This window comes from Adiantum capillus-veneris, chromosome 28, assembly GCF_014529385.1.
Source record: "Adiantum capillus-veneris isolate H3 chromosome 28, ASM1452938v2, whole genome shotgun sequence".
Lineage (NCBI taxonomy): Eukaryota > Viridiplantae > Streptophyta > Polypodiopsida > Polypodiales > Pteridaceae > Adiantum > Adiantum capillus-veneris.
Genome location: NC_140958.1, coordinates 61,666,216 through 61,684,973, shown reverse-complemented (window position 1 = coordinate 61,684,973; position 18,758 = coordinate 61,666,216). Strand labels below are relative to the sequence as shown.

Below are 18,758 nucleotides of genomic sequence, written 5' to 3'. Positions count from 1 at the left end.
TGAGTGCGGATGACGAAAAATATGCCCAATAAAACCTCTTGAGCTTCCTTTAATGCCCCGTGCCCTTTAGTGCTGAGGCTGGGCGAGAAGGGAAAACTTTCGTGTGCATGTGTGTGCGCGCGCGTGTAGAGAGAGAGAGAGAGAGAGAGAGAGAGAGAGAGAGAGAGAGAGAGAGAGAGAGAGAGAGAGAGAGAGAGAGAGAGAGAGAGAGAGAGAGAGAGAGAGAGAGACCTGCAATTCCATGAGCTACTCCCCATTGAATGAGGGTGGCCATTAGCTAGTACCATATAGGGGGCTCTTCACACGCAAACTATAACTCGTTCTCTTCTTCTCACGTGCAAAGTTCAAACTTCGTCATTTGAGCATTTGATATTCTAACTTATAAGAGTCTAATCACACAGGAGTTTCTCTACCATCGTAACTTTTGGTAACGTCACATTTAAGCATTAAAGATTTCAAAATGTGCATTTAACCTGTTACACTAGTCTCCCTGGTCTACCACTTTCCGGCACCTGTAGTTGTAACTAAAGGTGATCAAACCTTCAAACCTACTAGGAGTTGAGGGCTCAAATCCTGTCAATTGTACTTGTGCGATTTTCTGAGCACATGTTTGTCTCTTTCAAATACAGGGTAGCTAGAAGAAATAAGAGCCCTCTCAACAACTAAGGCATGCAGAGGGGCTCAAAAGCAAGTTGCCTAAGGAAGGCAACCAAGGGAGTTTCATAAAAGAACTCTATCATCCAATCGACTAGCTTGTATGGAAGGTTCAGAGATTTGTGAACCCTCCACCGCTCTAGAGGGATAAAGATCCGCTTTAGAGGGATAAACATCTACCATGCCTTGTCTCATTGTTGCACTTCTAACACTTTTACTCCTCACATTTTGATTTGCCTCGCCCTTGGTCATATTGTTAAATGCTTGGTGCCTCCAGTAAATTCAATGTAGGTTTGGGTGAGTTTATGAATAAGATTTTGATGGGGTTTCTACTGGTTGGGTGGATGGCCTTTTCTTTTCCTTCTCTTAACTTGAGGTCCTTATTTTTCTTGCTTTGATTGCAATATATTCCCAAAAGGGGCAATAAGTTTTTGAATGTTATCAAAAAATTCAATGTATGCCCAAAAGCATACCTTTCACATCATGGTCGATCACTAGACATGGAAAATAAATTCATCATGAGATTGTTAGTTAGGTGCTTGGCATTGCTTTGTTTTGGCCAATATGTATGTATGTGAGACATGGTTGAGTAATATTCGGACTACATACAAAGAATGCAAGGTGATGGGCAAATTGAGAATGCTTTGAACTTTTTCAAAGGATGCAAAGCAAGGGGCGAGTTAACTTTTTGGATTGTTTTCAACAGGTGCATTGCCAAGGCCCCACTTCAAATGTAGTAACATATGCTTGCATGCTCTTGAAGACATGTTTCCTCATTGAAGGAGCAATTGACAAGGGTAAATAAATATATCATGAAATTGTTAGTCAAAGGCTATTAGGAAAAGGTGGTCTAGACTCTATTGGCATTGTTGTGGTCAATACATATGTCAGATGTGGTGTGCTCACAAAATCACCGATATGGTGTGCTTATAAAATCAATGCGAGTGTAATTGTCATGTACAAGACATACCAGCCCCTGACCGGTCATAAATGATGAGAGAGAGTCTCTCGTTCCACATGGCATCTGAATGAGGGGTGAGAAGTGCCATGTTGTACTTCTCATTCCTAGTTAAAATAGTATAGAATTTGGAATATGTAGCCAACACTATTTGATAATTGTTCACATGATGGGTAAGTTGAATAATATTTCCATTGTATAATAATTTGAAACCAATAACACTCCTAAAATAACCAATAAATCTATTGAAACCAATAACACAACAGAACTCTCTCTCTCTCTCTCTCTCTCAATCTCTCTCATATTGACAGGAGTAAATGTGCCAAAAATAGATAAGAAACTAAATAGATAGATTCTTATGCAAGAAGCAAATGGACTTGCATGTCTTACTTGTCGGCTTCTATATCTATCTATATCTATATCTATATATATGTTAAAATGAAAGAGCTGGGGATGCCACATGCCGCAACCTCCCTTATGCCACCTCATTTCCCTTCCATTTTAACACTTTAACATATATATTTTTTTAAATTGGATTTAAATTAACCTCTATGCCCTTAAAAAAAAATGAATTGGAGCGCTGGGAAAATTTTGGTGAAGGGCTGCTCATTTAATGAGCTGGTACCTTAGGAGGTATTTCATTTGCATGCATGTAAATGAGGAGAGAGAGAGAGAGAGAGAGAGATTTTGGCACCTGGGTGAGAGAGAGGGAGGGAGAGAGAGCTCTCTGCATCCTACGACTGGGTGCAAGAGAGAGGGGAGAGAGGGCAGCTCTATGCCCCGGTCGCCTGCATGCAAGAGAGAGAGAGAGAGAAGGCTACGTGGTTCAAGGTTCTCTCTCTCCCCCGCAGCAAGAGTATGTGTGTGTGTGTGTGTCAACCACATTGGGGCACCACCAATGTGGCAACAACAGAACTCTCTCTCTCTCTCTCTCTCTCTCTCTCACTCACTCACTCATATTGTCTATATTTTATCTGTTGTTTTGTTTCTCAGATTGGCAAAGGGAGCCGGAAGGGGGATTTACTAAATTGGTGCTTCCCCATTGGTGGTACCCCCGCATAGCCCACACACACACACATACAAACACACACTTCTACTTGCGTGGAGCTGGAAGGAGGCTGCGTGGTTCAAGGTTCTCTCTATCTCTCTTGCCGTCTCTCTCTCTCAGTCTATCTCTTTATCATATTGTTTATATTTTATCTGTTGTTTTGTTGTTCAAATTGACAAACATGTATGTTACATGTTTATTGTACGCATGCTTTTGGTATGTGTGTATGTATTGCATACATACATACAGTCTATGTATGTATGTATGCAAAGAGAGGAGTACTATATATATGAATGCCTTATATACTATGAATGATGAAATTAGAGGGTATTTCCACTGTCTTTTTGATGAGGGTTTTGGACCATAGTCTAGGATCATGGAGTTCACATATGAGAGTTGCTTGGGTCTTTTTCTTATATAGCTCCTTAGACACAAAGATCTTATTGTGGGGTAGTATCTTTGTACATAGACTCATCACATCTGATTGCCTCCCTATTGTGCAAACCGACCAACCTCAATCTCGAATGTCAACCAGTTAATCTTGTACAGACTAGTTCTAAGCCCCCCCCCCCCCCCCCCCCCCCCCCCAATACATCAGCTGCTGCCTCCTTCTGAATCCTCCCCCTCCCTCTCTCTCTCTCTCTCTCTCTCTCTCTCTCTCTCTCTCTCTCTGTTGCAGCTATGGAGGTGGCAAAGGCCGCAAGGAGGAAGATGACGTGCATCCTCAGCATCGATGGTGGGGGCATCCGTGGGGTTATCCCTGCCACTATCTTGCTCTTCTTTGAGCAGCAGCTCCAGGTATACACACATACATACTCATCACAAGAACGCATGCACGATGTTCAAGCATCTCTCTGTGTGTGTCAGTTCCCTTTTTCACTAGAACGCCTTGAGTTCAAATCCCGTGGGACAGATCTATGACCAGAAGATGGGCTGGTCCCCCCCTGTAATAGTATCTTTATTACTGAGGAGAAGTCTATACAAGCACTTGAACCGAACGTATTACCACGTTCGTTCTAGAATAAGACTTGATGGTTCCCGGAAGCCTCAGTTTCCGATTCCTAGGGCAAAACTCTATTCCAAGGAACTTCCGTTCCTTATTACAATTCCTCGAGAATCAAGGTTCTCGCCTCTGGATCTCACCTTCCAGAGTCGAGGCATGGCATCCCTGCAACTCTTTTCCAACTCTCTTTCCAGAGTCCTCTTCTCGCAGAACAACTTTGCTTTCCCGGACACGAAGTCCTTACTTGGGAATCCCAACTTCCGGATCGCAACTTGAGAGACTACCTCTCTCCGATCCGTGGATCTACTTCCCAAACTCGGGTACGAAACCCCTGGGCTGATCTGGCTCTAGTTCCTCATAGCGCTTTTCTCTTGCAGAGGCTCATACCTTCCTCTGCTCCTACTCCCTCACTAAGAGGAAGTACACCTGCAAACAAATACTCAGAGTTCATAACATGAAAATCGTTACCTTCAAAGTCTCGACGCTCGAAACGCAACTCCGCTCTCGAAAAGCAATTCCCTGGAAGAGATCTTTACATAGAAAATCCTCTCTTCCAATCCCACACACAAAAGAGGTGTGTTCCCGGGTTCCTTCTCATAAATCAGCCCCGTCTGCGACGTTTATGGGCTGAAAACAGAGAAAAACAGCAACTTGTCGCGATGGAAACATGCTTCGTAGGCACTTCTTCGCGAGGGAACTCGCGCACTGGGTCTTGGCGACATCTGGTACACTTGGGGCAACCATGGGCATCACCGGCAACGTCTTCTTTACGGCTGAAATCTGCAGTAGCATCTCCTCCTTGCAAAGATTGGTCCTCCCCTCTGAGTGAGGGCATGTGATGCTTTTATAGCTCCTAGCCACGGGCACGAATAGCTGCTCGCGTAGAGATCGCGGCCCGTTTTTTTTTTTTCAAATTTTTTTTCATTTTTTTTTTTCACTGTTCTGCCATAAAAAAAGAGAAAGAAAACGCTGGAAGATCTGTTGCCTTATTTATCAGATGGCTGCCCACTTATTAAGTGGACGGCCAACGTATTTTAAAAATAGTTTGAACTTGCCCAAAAACTCAATAAAACCTTATAAGTTAAAAACAATGCTATCACAGCACTTTCCAGGCGTCCCTGGATGCAATCACATGCACAGTTGCAATGCAGACATAGACTTCCTCGCGGGAACGAATTTGCTTTCCCGAAAAGCAATTCTGCTTTCTCAAAAAGCATCCGTTTTTCCTCAAAGTTTCCTCTGAACCCATCTTCATTCAAGTGCTTGCTTTTTCCTTGTGCACAATTCTAACACAGTTCGGAATTTCCTCCCGACTATGGATATTCCCTTTCCGATGCATCCGTCACCCACCTTGTGACGCATCAGGAATACCCATCACCTAGTCCTTTCCTACCGAACTTACGGTACAATCTCCTTCACGATGCTCTATGTCACCCATCTTATGACGCATCAGAGATGTCCGTTCCCAGATGGTCGGATACTTCTTTTCGATGCTCCCTGTCACCCATCCGATGTGACGCATCACATTCTTGGTGGTCTTACAGATATTCCCGTTCTCAGTGCTCCCGTCATTACTTTGAATGACGCACTAGGAATACTCTGTACTCGGATGTCTCCAGTGAGAAAAGCTCTCTCACTTAAAATTCCAATAATTCATTTAGAATTATTTTTCCTTGGTGTTCCAAGCGAAAAAACCCTCTCACTTATAAATCCAATAATTCATTTAGAATTATTTTTCTGTAAGATAAAGCCAATTTAGCAACATCCCTCTCACTTATAAACAGTTGTCCTCAACTATAGAGGTCCAACTGAACTGTCGGGGAGAAACCGGAAAGATTCTAAATCTTGCTCAATGGTGAGTTGAGCTAGTCCTTTCTCAAAAGAGAACTTAAAAATTAAATTAAAGAAAGATTCAATAATTCAATACTTACCTTACCAGTTCATGTCCTTCCTCTAGTACCTCGAGGATATCCTTCACCATTCATTCAACTTACGAACCATGTAAGAACTCGTCATTCGTGTCTTTCCAACAAATCGAAAGTTTCCTCATCCGAGAATCTGTTAACTCACTTTTGCCTTCTCAACCTCGAGAAGAATAATCCTCCTAGAAATCAATCTAGGTATCTGTCCTTGTGCATAATCCTGCGCTGTTAGTCCAGAGGGTATTAAACCTCTTGTGTCCTCCCACATAGGGAATGCTCAAGTCATAGAGCATTAAGCTCGATGTCTTTCTTTCACAAACAAAGTTTGCGATCACTTTAAAGAAGGTTCTTGTTTCGGGCCGTCGCTCAACGTAGGCGGACGGTTCCAATCCGAAGATTCTTTGTGCAGGGCGTCACTTCCTTCCAATCTTATTCTCCTGCGAGTTATTACCACTAATAGTGTTTTCCCGACGCCCATTAGCGTCTCTTTCTTGCAAAATCATAAAAAATGATTCACCTTGCAAGCATCAATGACAACTTGCAAAATCTCAGGCAGATAGGATTCTAGCCATAGCATTTTGTGAACGTACGTTCAAACCCGGTTCACAATAGAGCGAACCGTCTTTGATTCTCAGGGATGTTCTCCCATATGTAATTCTTACCATTTTGAAACGGTTGGCGAACTATATTCTTACGAACATAATAGTTTGAATTTATTCCAGCATCGTGTAAATGCTACTTGACCTGCTCATGGAGAAACATATACCGCAACCAAATGTTGCTACTGTAACGGTAAAAGCACATAGCGTACTCAATGATCAACGACCGTCAGAAAACCTCTTCCAGCATCGTGTAAATGCTACTTGACCTGCTCATGGAGAAACATATACCGCAACCAAATGTTGCTACTGTAACGGTAAAAGCACATAGCGTACTCAATGATCAACGACCATCAGAAAACCTCTTCTCCGTAGAGAAACTCAAATTCCTTCTACCGAACACATCTCAAATAGTGTCGGAATATCCTTGCGCGCAAAAAGGCGCTCAAGAGAGTATAACAAACTCTCGTCCAGTTCCTTGGCATAGGTCTGCATCTTCGTGTGTTATCCATGTACTCAAAAGTGTACATAATTCTCAAGCTGTGTTAGAGTTTCGGTGAACTTGGAAAATTTCCTTCCCTTCGTAAGATCCTTAGAGCAAAGACGCTCAACTTGATGATCCCTTGGCTCGATCTTAGAGCAAAACTCGCTCATCAATAATTCTTGGATTCCTCGAGCACATGCCGTAGTCGTCGCTGATTCCTTCCCTTGTAAAGAGAGTGTTCATTCACTTGTGCGAAAAGCACTACCATATCTTCCCTTACCGGGTAGGGGGTGTGGGCTTAAAGATTATTCAAGCTTAATGAAAGCTTTTCTTTGTTGGAAAGCTCAGAATAGTTCCTTCATAATTTCCTACCCGTAGTAGCAGATAATCTGTTCAAGAATTACCGGATACCAAATCAATAGTTGACCTTCCGGCTAGTTAAGCAAACCAATTCATCTCAGAAAACAATGTTTCACTTTGATCCTGCTCTCATAAACACTCGAGAGTGATAGTCCCGTTTAGACATAACCATATCTTGTGCAAAAGAGCAAACAAGCACAATGCACTTTATGATTTCCTCAAAGATGTAACTTTGATTGAAAACCTGCCCTCTCACTTAAAGTTCGAGGGTCTTCTATTCAAGAACTCAGGAGTTAGATTGAATTCCCTTACTCCAAACTTTCTGTGTTCAATGATTCCCGTCCCACTACGGGGATTGGATTCTATGTACACTAAGGTGTACACTTTCAGCTTTTATTGCTGACTCTACCATCTGTTGCAAAGTATTTTGCAGATGCGTCTACAAAATTCGGACAAAAGTCCTTTGTTGAATTTCTTCATCTTTCCTTCCTCAGAGAGGATCGAGAGTGGAGCTACCTTGGCAAGAGTGAACCACTACTTGCTTTGACTCACTCGTGTTCCTATTGGGCAAACCCATCCCAATCTTCTTGGATGCCTTCCTCAAAGTGTAGAGGAAAAAAATTTGTCGAAAAATTCACCCTTGAATTGAATCCAAGTCTTGTTGTAAGTTCCTTGCAGAGCTTTGGTATACCACCAAGTACTTGCAATCTCCTTGAGGTGTTTAATCACATGCCTCATCTTCGACGCTTTTTCAGAAATTGCCGTTTGCAAAGGCAACTTCAAACTTGTCGAATCAAAGCGGTAGCTTCCGGGGTATCTTCCCTTCCGTCAAAAGTATCAAACTTGACTGGAAGTGTTCCTAGGTCTAGAGACCTTCATATCCTTCCTGGAATGACGGGATTTCATGGCTGTAGTTTTGGATTGACGTTCATGGATATTTTCTGGATTCTGAAGGATTTTGAGCATTCTGCTCCATGGATTCTCTAGGTTCTTGAGCATCATCCTCTTGTCGTCTTCTCAGAGAATCCCAAGTCTTGTGTCGACTTATTGCAGAGAGATGTTTTTTTTTCCAACTTTGCGAGTTTTTCCTTGCAGGACTTAGTGTTCCGCCTGCTTACTTCTCTCTTGGCTTGTCATGGCTTCTTCCCGTATCTTCCCAGAGTCGTCCTCTTTACAGAGAAAGAGAGGAGACCATGCTCTGATACCACTGTCACAAACGGGAGCGCATAACAATATAAAATACATTCGGATAAATAGGATTTATCACTTATTACTGAAGCCAGAGGATATAGAGAGAAATAAATAGAGAGAGAGATAGAGAGTGAGAAGATCGACACAGTACTGGGGACCAGAAGATGGGCTGGTCTCCCCCCGTAATAGTATCTTTATTACTGAGGAGAAGTCTATACAAGCACTTGAACCGAACGTATTACCACGTTCGTTCCAGAATAAGACTTGATGGTTCCCGGAAGCCTCAGCTTCCGATTCCTAGGGCAAAACCCTATTCCAAGGAACTTCCGTTCCTTATTACAATTCCTCGAGAATCAAGGTTCTCGCCTCTGGATCTCACCTTCCAGACTCAGGGCATGGCATCCCTGCAACTCTTTTTCAACTCTCTTTCCAGAGTCCTCTTCCGGGAGAACAACTCTGCTTTCCCGGACACGAAGTCCTTACTTGGGAATCCCAACTTCCGGATCGCAACTTGAGAGACTACCTCTCTTCGATCCGTGGATCTACTTCCCAAACTCGGGTACGAAACCCCTGGGCTGATCTGGCTCTAGTTCCTTAGAGCGCTTTTCTCTTGCAGAGGCTCATACCTTCCTCTGCTCCTACTCCCTCACTAAGAGGAAGTACACCTGCAAACAAATACTCAGAGTTCATAACATGAAAATCGTTACCTTCAAAGTCTCGACGCTCGAAACGCAACTCCGTTCTCGAAAAGCAATTCCCCGAAAGAGATCTTTACATAGAAAATCCTCTCTTCCAATCCTACACACAAAAGAGGTGTGTTCTCGGGTTCCTTCTCGGAAATCAGCCCCGTCTACGACGTTTATGGGCTGAAAACAGAGAAAAACAGCAACTTGTCGCGATGGAAACACGCTTCGTAGGCACTTCTTCGCGAGGGAACTCGCGCACTGGGTCTTGGCGACATCTGGTACACTTGGGGCAGCCATGGGCATCACCGGCAACGTCTTCTTTACGACTGAAATCTGCAGCAGCATCTCCTCCTTGCAAAGATTGGTCCTCCCCTCTGAGTGAGGGCATGTGATACTTTTATAGCTCCTAGCCACGGGCACGAATAGCTGCTCGCGTAGAGATCGCGGCCCGTTTTTTTTTTTTCAAATTTTTTTTCATTTTTTTTTTTCACTGTTCTGCCATAAAAAAAGAGAAAGAAAACGCTGGAAGATCTGTTGCCTTATTTATCAGATGGCTGCCCACTTATTAAGTGGACGGCCAACGTATTTTAAAAATAGTTTGAACCTGCCCAAAAACTCAATAAAACCTTATAAGTTAAAAACAATGCTTTCACAGCACTTCCTAGGCGTCCCTGGATGCAATCACATGCACAGTTGCAATGCAGACACCCAAAAAGCAATTCCGCTTTCTCAAAAAGCATCCGTTTTTCCTCAAAGTTTCCTCTGAACCCATCTTCATTCAAGTGCTTGCTTTTTCCTTGTGCACAATTCTAACACAGTTCAGAATTTCCTCCCGACTATGGATATTCCCTTTCCGAGGCACCCGTCACCCACCTTGTGACGCATCAGGAATACCCATCACCTAGTCTTTTCCTACCGAGCTTACGGTACAATCTCCTTCACGATGCTCTATGTGACCCATCCTATGACGCATCAGAGATGTCTGTTCCTGGATGGTCGGATACTTCTTTTCGATGCTCCTTGTCACCCATCCGATGTGACGCATCAGAAGTACCCGTTCCTGGTGGTCTTACAGATATTCCCGTTCTCAGTGCTCCCGTCATTACTTTGAATGACGCACTAGGAATACTCTGTACTCGGATGTCTCCAGTGAGAAAAGCCCTCTCACTTAAAATTCCAATAATTCATTTAGAATTATTTTTCCTTGGTGTTCCAAGCGAGAAAACCCTCTCACTTATAAATCCAATAATTCATTTAGAATTATTTTTCTGTAAGATAAAGCCAATTTAGCAACAGAAGAATTACTTAGGATATGTGTAGTCATATGCTCCTTCCATTCATGTTCAGATGGAGGCTCAAGAGAGCATTTGTTTGGGTGGAAATATCACAACAGTTTTTGTGTAGCTGGTTACAGGCGAAAGCTGATGCGTATGCTTGGCATGCTAGGGTTTAAAGCTCAATGGTATTGATCATGTGAGCCCTTGAATTTCTTTAATGCGCTATCTTGTATAGTCAAGCAAGGGGTTTAGTTTAAAGGGTCGGCTTAGTCTTGAGTTACTCTTTCAACACAGTGATCACATGGCACAAGGTCTCTGTTTGAATTTGGGCATTCCATTGGATTTATAAGGGTTCCCTTAATCTGCTGATTTCTTTTTGAAAATTCCATATGCTAGCAACTTGTTTAAGAGCAGTTAAAGGTGACAGCTCAAAGTCAGTCTGGGTACTTGCTTTTGTGGGTGTTTCTCTCTTTTGGGTACCCTATGCAGACTCTGCACTTGGCTATGGTGCACTTCTTGCGTGCGCCCTGGCAAGACCCTCACATGCTACAGCATAAGGAGAATGGGAAATCATATGCTGCTGTTATCTGCATCAAAGGGCAATGAAAGTCAGCCGCCTCTTCTACTCCAGACAAAGTCACAGCTTCACAGGTACTGAAATATGCTCGGAAATGGCTGATCTGGTCTGGAGGTGAACTTTTTTTATCTTTGAAAGGGTTGTCTTTTGAAGTATCAGTCTGTGAAACAAGCTGAAGGAGTGACAAAGCTGCATTTTATCATCTGCCATTTTCATTCAATGACACACATCTCTGAAAGAAAGTGTCAAATCCATAGTCTTGTCCAATTCAAGCACCTGTATTGTGCAATGCATATGGCTTGCTGCATCTTTTGGGAACAATGCTTTGGTTCTATTGATCGGACTTTCTGTTAGAACTAGGCAGTTGTAAGGCTTGCAAGAAAATTTATGTGCCACTAAGTTAAATGAGATAACAAAAGTAAAGATGGGCCACTTTGAATCTTTGTGTGTATGCTTCTTGATGGAGTGTGTTTGTAGAGGGCTAACTCTGGAGGTTGATATTTTTACAGGTGATTGCAACAACAAAAGAAGCCAGGGACTCAATCTGTACATGTGATGGAATTGGTAGAGCTGGCTTTTATCCCAGCACAAGACATACCTGCCCCTGATATTGATGAAGTTTTGGAGAAAAACTAGTATCAGAATTTGAAAGGCAAGAAAGAGTGGCTCGTGCCACTCCTTGACCTTATCTAATCCCCAGTCAAATTTATTGTCCGGAAAAAATTCTTCACTTTAAGAGGGGTGCCCAATGCTTGATTCCTACTCCAAGGGCTTGTCAGCGCAATGCCTCTCAATCCGAGGGTATGTGCACTGCGTTGAGAGAGTGCATAACCAGATTATGCTGCCACCAGCTTCAATTTAGTTGATTAGTTTAAATTTTGAGGTCAAAGAGTGTAAATCAAAGAAATGAGTACTTAACCTTGCATGTTGATGATGCTGCATATTTATACAATCTTGGTACTTATTTTTTGTTCCTTGGATAGGAGGGTTGTCAGCTATACTGTGTTGTGCTTTGACTTACTTTCAAAGCATGCTCAACAGTTGAGAATGCCTAATCTTAATATACATCATGCGCGTAGCTTTAGACATGTCGAAAACCAGAATACATGTGGCACATAGGAGTAGCCTTGGTGCACATGGGCTTCAATGTCAGATGTTTGAACAACGCCCCAACATGTTTTGTGTCTGGGTATTCTTCTTCTACAGCCATTCCAATGACATCACATGAATGTAAATTCCTGATCAAGCCATTGAGTGCACTTGAGACTAGGAAACTTTGTATAAAACACAAAGCAGTTGATCCAGAAGTCTCAGGATACATTGAGATAAAGTTTATCTAAGGTTTCTATATCTATATTGGGAATCAGTTGCTTGGCCGGGGAATCAAGGAGGTCTCGGAATTCTCAACTTTGTGGCCCATGCAGAAGCTTGTTGTGCCAAATTTGTTGTTTCCTTGGCTAAATTTGTTGTTGCGCCAAATTTTTTGTCTCAACAACTACAAGGGATGCAGAGAAGCACTAAACTATTGTGTTCATTGCATTAAAAGAAATAAAATTACGGCAAGTTAATGTGTGTAATTGTATCATTTTGGCAGATGACTGGAACTATTTGACACTAACAAACCACAGTTTTTAAAGTGCCAAAACGATATAGGTGCAACATGGATAGCCTTGTTGCTTCATGAGGTTGATTTCTCCACCCTAGGTAAAACTTTTGGAAAGGTAGAATTTTGTTAATGCACAACTTTGCTAAAAGGTCACAATGACAAAAGGCATTGGAGAACTAATTCGTGGGATAATCTTGGTCTGATACCATGCCAAGATCTCAATCGAAAATGGCACCTCCAAATATTAGGATTTGGTGGATAAAATCCACATTCAACCGACCAAGGTCTCACAAGTGGAGGAATCTAAAACCATCTTTCCAAGAAACCTTGACAATGACTCCAACACCTGCAAGGAAGAATAGCAAACGTAAGAAGAGCAAATAGAATCACTCTTCTAGAGGGGAACGTGGAGGAGAAGGGTGGGAAACATAGCAAAACTAAACAATCCATTGACCTTCAGAGACCCACTCAAGGTATAGACTTCAAGTGCTAGTCACTTGTATAATCAAGCTAGATTGTTTAACTATGACTATGAGAACTACTTGTGGTATTGTAATCTTTTGCTCACAATATAATAGTAACTTGCATTAAAAAAAAAAAAAAACACACGCATACACCTTGTGCGAAGGTTTTTTTAAGAAAAACAACACCTACACCTTATGCAAAGAAAGTAGGTTTTTCCCTTAAAATTTTTATATCTAGAAACAAGTCTTTTCTTATCTTTTTCCTTTTTGCAATAAGTTCCTTCACATAGCTACCTTAAAAGATGCACCAAAATTACAAAAACCTTTTTCATGTGAGCAATAGTTCATCAAGAATGCCAACTATTTGTCTTTCCATGAAGGAGAATACTAGAATCATTCCCAAGTAATGCGAGTTTTGTCGATGCGGTTGCTTCCAAAAAAGAAGGGTACATTGAACTTATAAGCGTTGTTATCGGCACTTGTAACTTGTACCCTTCCACTGAACTGTCGGATGAAGTAGCAATTTTTTTGAGTGGGCAAGAACCAAACGGGTTGAAAGTCCTTTTGAATGAGCACTCTGATGTGCATATGCAAATGTAGCCTTCTCTAGTACCTATCAACAAATATGAGGGCAATGAGGATAATACTACACTACAATGCAGATCAACAAAGTGAAATCCATAGCTATTCTAAATAGTAGGGAAGGAGTTAGTATAACAACAAAAGCTAGATGGAAATCATGGGGAGAATCAGCCTTAAGAAGAACAAGAATATATCTGCAACAACTAGTAGATGGAAGCCTTGAAAATCCTATGGGACTACCAGAACATGTCACTGTTGAATCTTATGGCATAAAGTATGAGCATACGTTTGCCATAGTGGACTTAAGTTTGGTAAGAACACAAACTATGAGGTGCTTTTGGGAAGACATTTCATAAGAGAATTCAAAATGATTCAGGATTGGTGCTATAACAACTTATACCTTAGGCATGAAGGTGTCATCACAAGGGTAAATCTCAAGAACCACAATTATAAAGGTATATAAAAATTAGTAGTTGAAGAGTTTGACTCTAATTCTTCATAGAAACTCACGGGAACTTTATTAGAAGGAAGAGTAGATGTGTAGATATGTGGAACCTTTGTAAAAGACTCCAATATATTAATGTGATTGTCAATAGAAGTGTGATAGATGGGGCATATGTTCCTTTGCTCTTTCCAGAGTATTAATTAGATCCCTAAGAATGGACGTTTGTACTTTGCCAAAGTTGACTAAATTCTGTGACCCAGATGACTATGATATTATCCCCATATGAATGCTTAGAGTCTATCTAGATTCTGATGATACCAACTCTGACAATGATATATCTCTATTGAAGAGTATTATGAACTAGACCATAATCCCAACATGAGCTGGATTCTTGAGATGTAAGAGAAATGGAATTTTTATTTGCAAAATAATGATGAAGAAAGGCGAATTGGGAATATCTTGCTTCTGTCAACAAAGTCTTGGCCTATCATCAAAACATTTTCTTTCTAGATTCGAGAGAAAATGATAATAAATGCCACTAATTGAGCTATGACTAGTGGAAATGGCAATGCCAAGCCTTGTAAGGCTATGGAACATTCACAAGACACTAGAAAAATTTCTAAGGATTCCGATAAGTTTTTTCGGGATAAAAAATGACCTCAAAATGGTTAAAATATGGTTCCCAAAGTGGGAACAAGAGCTAGGACCATGGGTAGATGGATTGGAGGAGTGAGAATGTGGGCTAAAGGTGGAAAAAGGTGAAGTCATTCCTAGAAATAGGTGATTTGAGTGGTTCCTCTTGCTAGAGTGCTTCCCAAGCTATAAAAGGAACTTTCCCTCTCTAGCCTGCTAAAAATAGATAGTATCTCCATGTGAAGAGGTGGTGGTAGAAATTGAAGCTCTCCCAGGGCTTCATAAGCAATTTGTGTCAGCACCAAAGATGCTCCCAAATACTGTGGTAGGGCTTTCTTCGATTGGCTGGCTGAGTCCACTGGTTAGTTTGCCTTCATTGATCCTTTGTATATTTTTGCGGATCATCTTACTGAGATCGAATGTAAGTAGTTCTGTGTCTTCGAATGCCTTTGACAGTAAGACCGCTATCCTGAGCTCTGGTGTAGTGTACTTTTGGGTGAGCGACATGCCGAAGAATTGCATGTATAGATGTAATGGCATAATGATTTCTGGGTGCCTGAGTTTAGTGAAAGTAGGCCTATCCCATGTTGAAACCAATCTGTGCTCTGCCTTTGTGAGGTTACCTAGGGGAAGTTTTACTCCTGAGTTTAGATGCAAAGAATCTCTGATTGTTCTGGGAGTGATAGTGACTTGGACTGGATTGCCATCAAATCCTGTTAAGGTGGCCTGTCCTGCTTTATTCATCGTCTTTTGTAATTCCCATGCTCTCCTGAAGTCCGGACCCCAGGGCTTCAACTTGAAAAAGCGCCATAAATTGGTTGTGTCCAGGATTCTCTTCACCTGCTCCGCTCTGGCAAATTGCCACATGGCTTCAGTAGGCACATAGGTGAGGACCTTCTTGCCTTCTTCATTCATGAAGTACCCACGCACGAGGGCTACTCCGACGACTTGACGCATGGTTGTCTCGGGAATCCATGCTACTGTATAGCATTCATCCGTGAGCACGCATGGTGGCACTATGTCTTTAGAGGGGCCTTCCGCCCGAGAGACATCGGAATCGGTGTCCGATTCCATGTTTGTGTGTAGGTGCAAGTGAGCGTGCGCAATGAATGTGCACTCTTCCCGTGCCCCTAATGTGATGGATGGCTGTAGAAATTTTGGCAGCGCTTCTACAGCACTATGGTTATGGCGAAATGCGGCGGAGCATATAGCTCGGATCACAATATCCCCCGAGTACCTGTACCTAAGCTAAAATCGGGGGCCACAAAGGCACTATGCGTATATATCAAAAGATAGACGCACCTACCGCGATCGTAATGTGCTTGTCTATCGGCGAGAAGGTAGACCGTGGGTGTCGTACGGCGTGCGTGAAGTGCGGGAAAGGCCACTCTTGCAAAATCTCTCTCTCTCTATTCACCTTTCTTACAAAGTAAGAATGATTTTTAGGTCACTTTTTTAACTTTTCTGTCTGCGTGAACCCGATTGCTCAAAACATAACGTTTTTTATAATTTTGATGTGCAAAGCTGATTCTTCATCTCTTTCTAAGCATTCCCACCATCTTGGATTGTGAAAATGATATTTCCAATCTGCCTGAACCGTGAACCCGACTTATCAAAAATTCATCTTCAAAATTTTTGACATTTGATTGGTCATTTTGATTTATATGGCTATGCTTCTCAAGCTCATCATGGTAGTTTTGTAAAAACATGTCTAGGTGGTTTCAGTTTGTGAACCGACTGCTTATTGCAGTATTTTTGAGTTTTGACATGCTAGGATGATTCTTCTCCTTATTTTAAGCATACTTATGATGTTGGATCTTCTTATTTCATTTTCTGCTACTTCTGAATTGTGAACATGACTGATCCCACTTTGCTGTTTTGTTCTTGTCTATCCTGATCAGCTTATTTAGCTTGCTCCTTTTTCACCCCTGCTTGCTACTTGTACACTCCCGAGTATGTGTTTGAGTGTCTCGTAAAACGACGTGTCTAATGCATGGCCCAAATTGGCCCTATAGATGTGTGTTTAGAGTATGCATGGGTAAGAAATGTTGTGCATGAAACCTAAAGGTACTCAATTTTAGTGGTCACCCACTAGCATTGAGTGGCATTTGATGTAGAGGTTTCCGTGGTATTGATCGAGATATCAGTGTAGGGATGAGAGCATACTTAGGCTTGTATTAGTTGTATAAGGGATTGGGCTATTTGTGCTTATATTCAGTGATGTAGACTTGAAGCATAGTGACTTGTTGCATGCATGATACATGAAATTATTAAAGGGAAGGGTAGAAGGTCTTACCTTGCATAGTCGATTTTAGCATTTTTCTATGAAAGACTGTTCCATGAAGAGGTAAATGACTTCTTCTCGAGTGATTGAATGATGCAACAGCAATTGTAACAGTCGTGCTTTAATTGGAATAGTAGAGGTTTGGGATGTAGACGCTTGGTCTATGTTTTGAAAAGGTTGGTTTGGCATAGGTATTTTAGCTTCAGAAGCTTTGTACTTCTTCTTGTTGAGGTTTGCCTTTACTATCCATCCGTGTTGAGTTTTCTGTGGTTGAAGCTTTGCAAATGATCTGCTTGAAGAGAATTTGGAAGCTTGGGTGACCAAAATTGATGGGGATCCTTTGGTTCGTAGTTTCATATGAGGCAACTTTGAGATCCAAATTTGATTGTTGCCTTCATAGTATCCTTGGGTTTTTAGTATCCACTTTTTAGTAGTTGGAGATAAGTGGTGAGAATGGAGTGTGGTTGTCGAGATAGTTGATTGTACCATATCTCGCAGTTGGTTTTTTGGAATCCATCGCATTGTGCCTTTCTTTGTGTCGTGTGTCTCTAGGTGACTTTTCCTGTGAGTCGGTTGTACTGGTCTTCTATTCGATGGGAGTTCTTGGTAAGAGGCTTTGGGTAACCAGAATTGGAGAGGTTGGGACTCCCCCCTACCTACACCTTGTTTACAGAGTGAATCGATGGACACCTTCCATGCTTTTTGCAGGTGGTTGACATCTTGTATCCATGTTAATGTGGATTTAGCTTTGTTTGTGTTGCTTGAGCCTGCTAAGTCAGAGGTTTTAGTTAGAGGAAATGTAGAAGTGTTGGGCTCCGACTTGTCTTCCATTTCAACACTTTTACCTGTAAGGTTAACTGAGTTTACCTCAAGCATGTAGCCTCGGGTTTTTAAGTTGATTTGACAGTTTGTTAAGTTCATCCATGATTGTCCTAGCAAAACTTCAAAACCCGTGTGATCCTTGTTAGCCACATAAAAAGTTATATACATGGCTTCTGTTTGTACTCGGGTCTTTAGGCAGATTTTACCATAGCTCGAAGTTTGAGTGTTTGAAAAGCTTTTGAACGAGATTTGGCACTGTTCTAGGGCTAGTTTGCCTAATGACTTCCATGTCTCGAAAGATAAGACATTACAATCTACTCTGGAATCTATTAAGGCAGTAGTCCAATGTGCTTGACTAAACGTGATAAGTTGGAGGTGAAGCATGAATGGTGGTATGAACTCCGGTTCACTACTCCCCTCACCTGTTATGAGAAATCATGTAGCAGTTCCCGATTCTATGAAGGGTTCTTTGATAGCTCAATTTTGCTACAAGCAACGCCTACTCTTTGCATTAATGAAATCCAGAAGAACGGAATCCATTCTTTAATTTTTTCATCTTGACGCTTTGTGAGTGTACATGTACGATCATCCAAAGCGTGCCAGTGTAAATGCATCCAATGGGATTATACGGGAGCAAGGTTATATCCACAGACGCTCATGGTCAAAGTTTGTGTAACCCAACTAGACCATTGATGTTTTCACAAGCTCTCAATTCAGTTGCAAATCGGGATCAGTCATTCGATTTTCGGGTCGGCAAGATTTGTCGGCAAGTGTACTTACCGAGGTAAGCAATTGCTTTTTGTTCATTGAACATCTGCTTTCTAGCTATGATATGCAACAGCCGTGCATACATTTTAGGCACACAGCACAAGCAGGGCTTGTGAAAATTATTGTAAGCACCAGAAATTTGATTGTTCTAAAGAATGGACTCAAGCATGGCTGGAGGACGAACCACCTTGCTCCACAGCACAGCTTCCCAGCGGTTTCATTTTGATGCAAAAGCATAGCAAATTGGCACTATTTTGGCATGGCTGACTCCTTCTTACTGTGTCTTCAAGCTGACAAAGGATGCTTACCACATAAAACTAGTTAATTTCAATTGCAATTGCTCGACACGGTCGATTCTTTTTGTCATGATATCTGTCGCCACATCTGTTGGCTCT

At 41.8% G+C, this 18,758-nt stretch overlaps 2 protein-coding genes across 6 annotated transcripts; one reads left to right on the top strand and one right to left on the bottom strand.

Annotated features, from left to right (window-relative positions):
- Positions 1–2,283: 2,283 nt before the first annotated feature.
- LOC147420548 (patatin-2-Kuras 1-like) lies at positions 2,284–11,732 on the top strand. Of its 5 annotated transcripts, none has more exons than XM_086504764.1 (4): positions 2,284–2,468; positions 2,606–2,744; positions 10,672–10,833; positions 11,269–11,732. In XM_086504764.1, exons 1-4 carry the CDS (start codon positions 2,405–2,407, stop codon positions 11,270–11,272), a joined length of 369 nt encoding a protein of 122 aa, XP_086360890.1. In that variant the 5' UTR covers positions 2,284–2,404; the 3' UTR covers positions 11,273–11,732. The 5 variants fall into 5 exon arrangements, 3 of the variants coding, with proteins under 3 accessions (XP_086360890.1, XP_086360891.1, XP_086360892.1); XR_015186996.1 differs by having other exon boundaries at positions 2,287–2,443; positions 10,579–10,833; XR_015186997.1 differs by lacking the exons at positions 2,284–2,468; positions 2,606–2,744 and adding an exon at positions 3,250–3,458 and having other exon boundaries at positions 10,579–10,833.
- Positions 11,733–13,925: 2,193 nt separating this feature from the next.
- LOC147420547 (uncharacterized) lies at positions 13,926–15,761 on the bottom strand. Its single transcript, XM_086504808.1, has one exon. The coding sequence runs from the start codon at positions 15,561–15,563 to the stop codon at positions 14,769–14,771; it is 795 nt and encodes a 264-aa protein (XP_086360934.1). The 5' UTR covers positions 15,564–15,761; the 3' UTR covers positions 13,926–14,768.
- Between the last annotated feature and the right edge of the window lie 2,997 nt (positions 15,762–18,758).

Bases quoted from the DNA above. Each gene is read 5' to 3' on its own strand.
- LOC147420547 (XM_086504808.1), bottom strand. From the start codon at position 15,563: ATGGAATCGGACACCGATTCCGATGTCTCTCGGGCGGAAGGCCCCTCT.
- LOC147420548 (XM_086504764.1), top strand. From the start codon at position 2,405: ATGCAAGAGAGAGAGAGAGAGAAGGCTACGTGGTTCAAGGTTCTCTCT. The intron at 2,469-2,605 runs GTATGTGTGTGT...TTTGTTTCTCAG, and splicing joins CTCTCTCCCCCGCAGCAAGA to ATTGGCAAAGGGAGCCGGAA. The intron at 2,745-10,671 runs GTTCTCTCTATC...TACCCTATGCAG, and splicing joins AGGAGGCTGCGTGGTTCAAG to ACTCTGCACTTGGCTATGGT.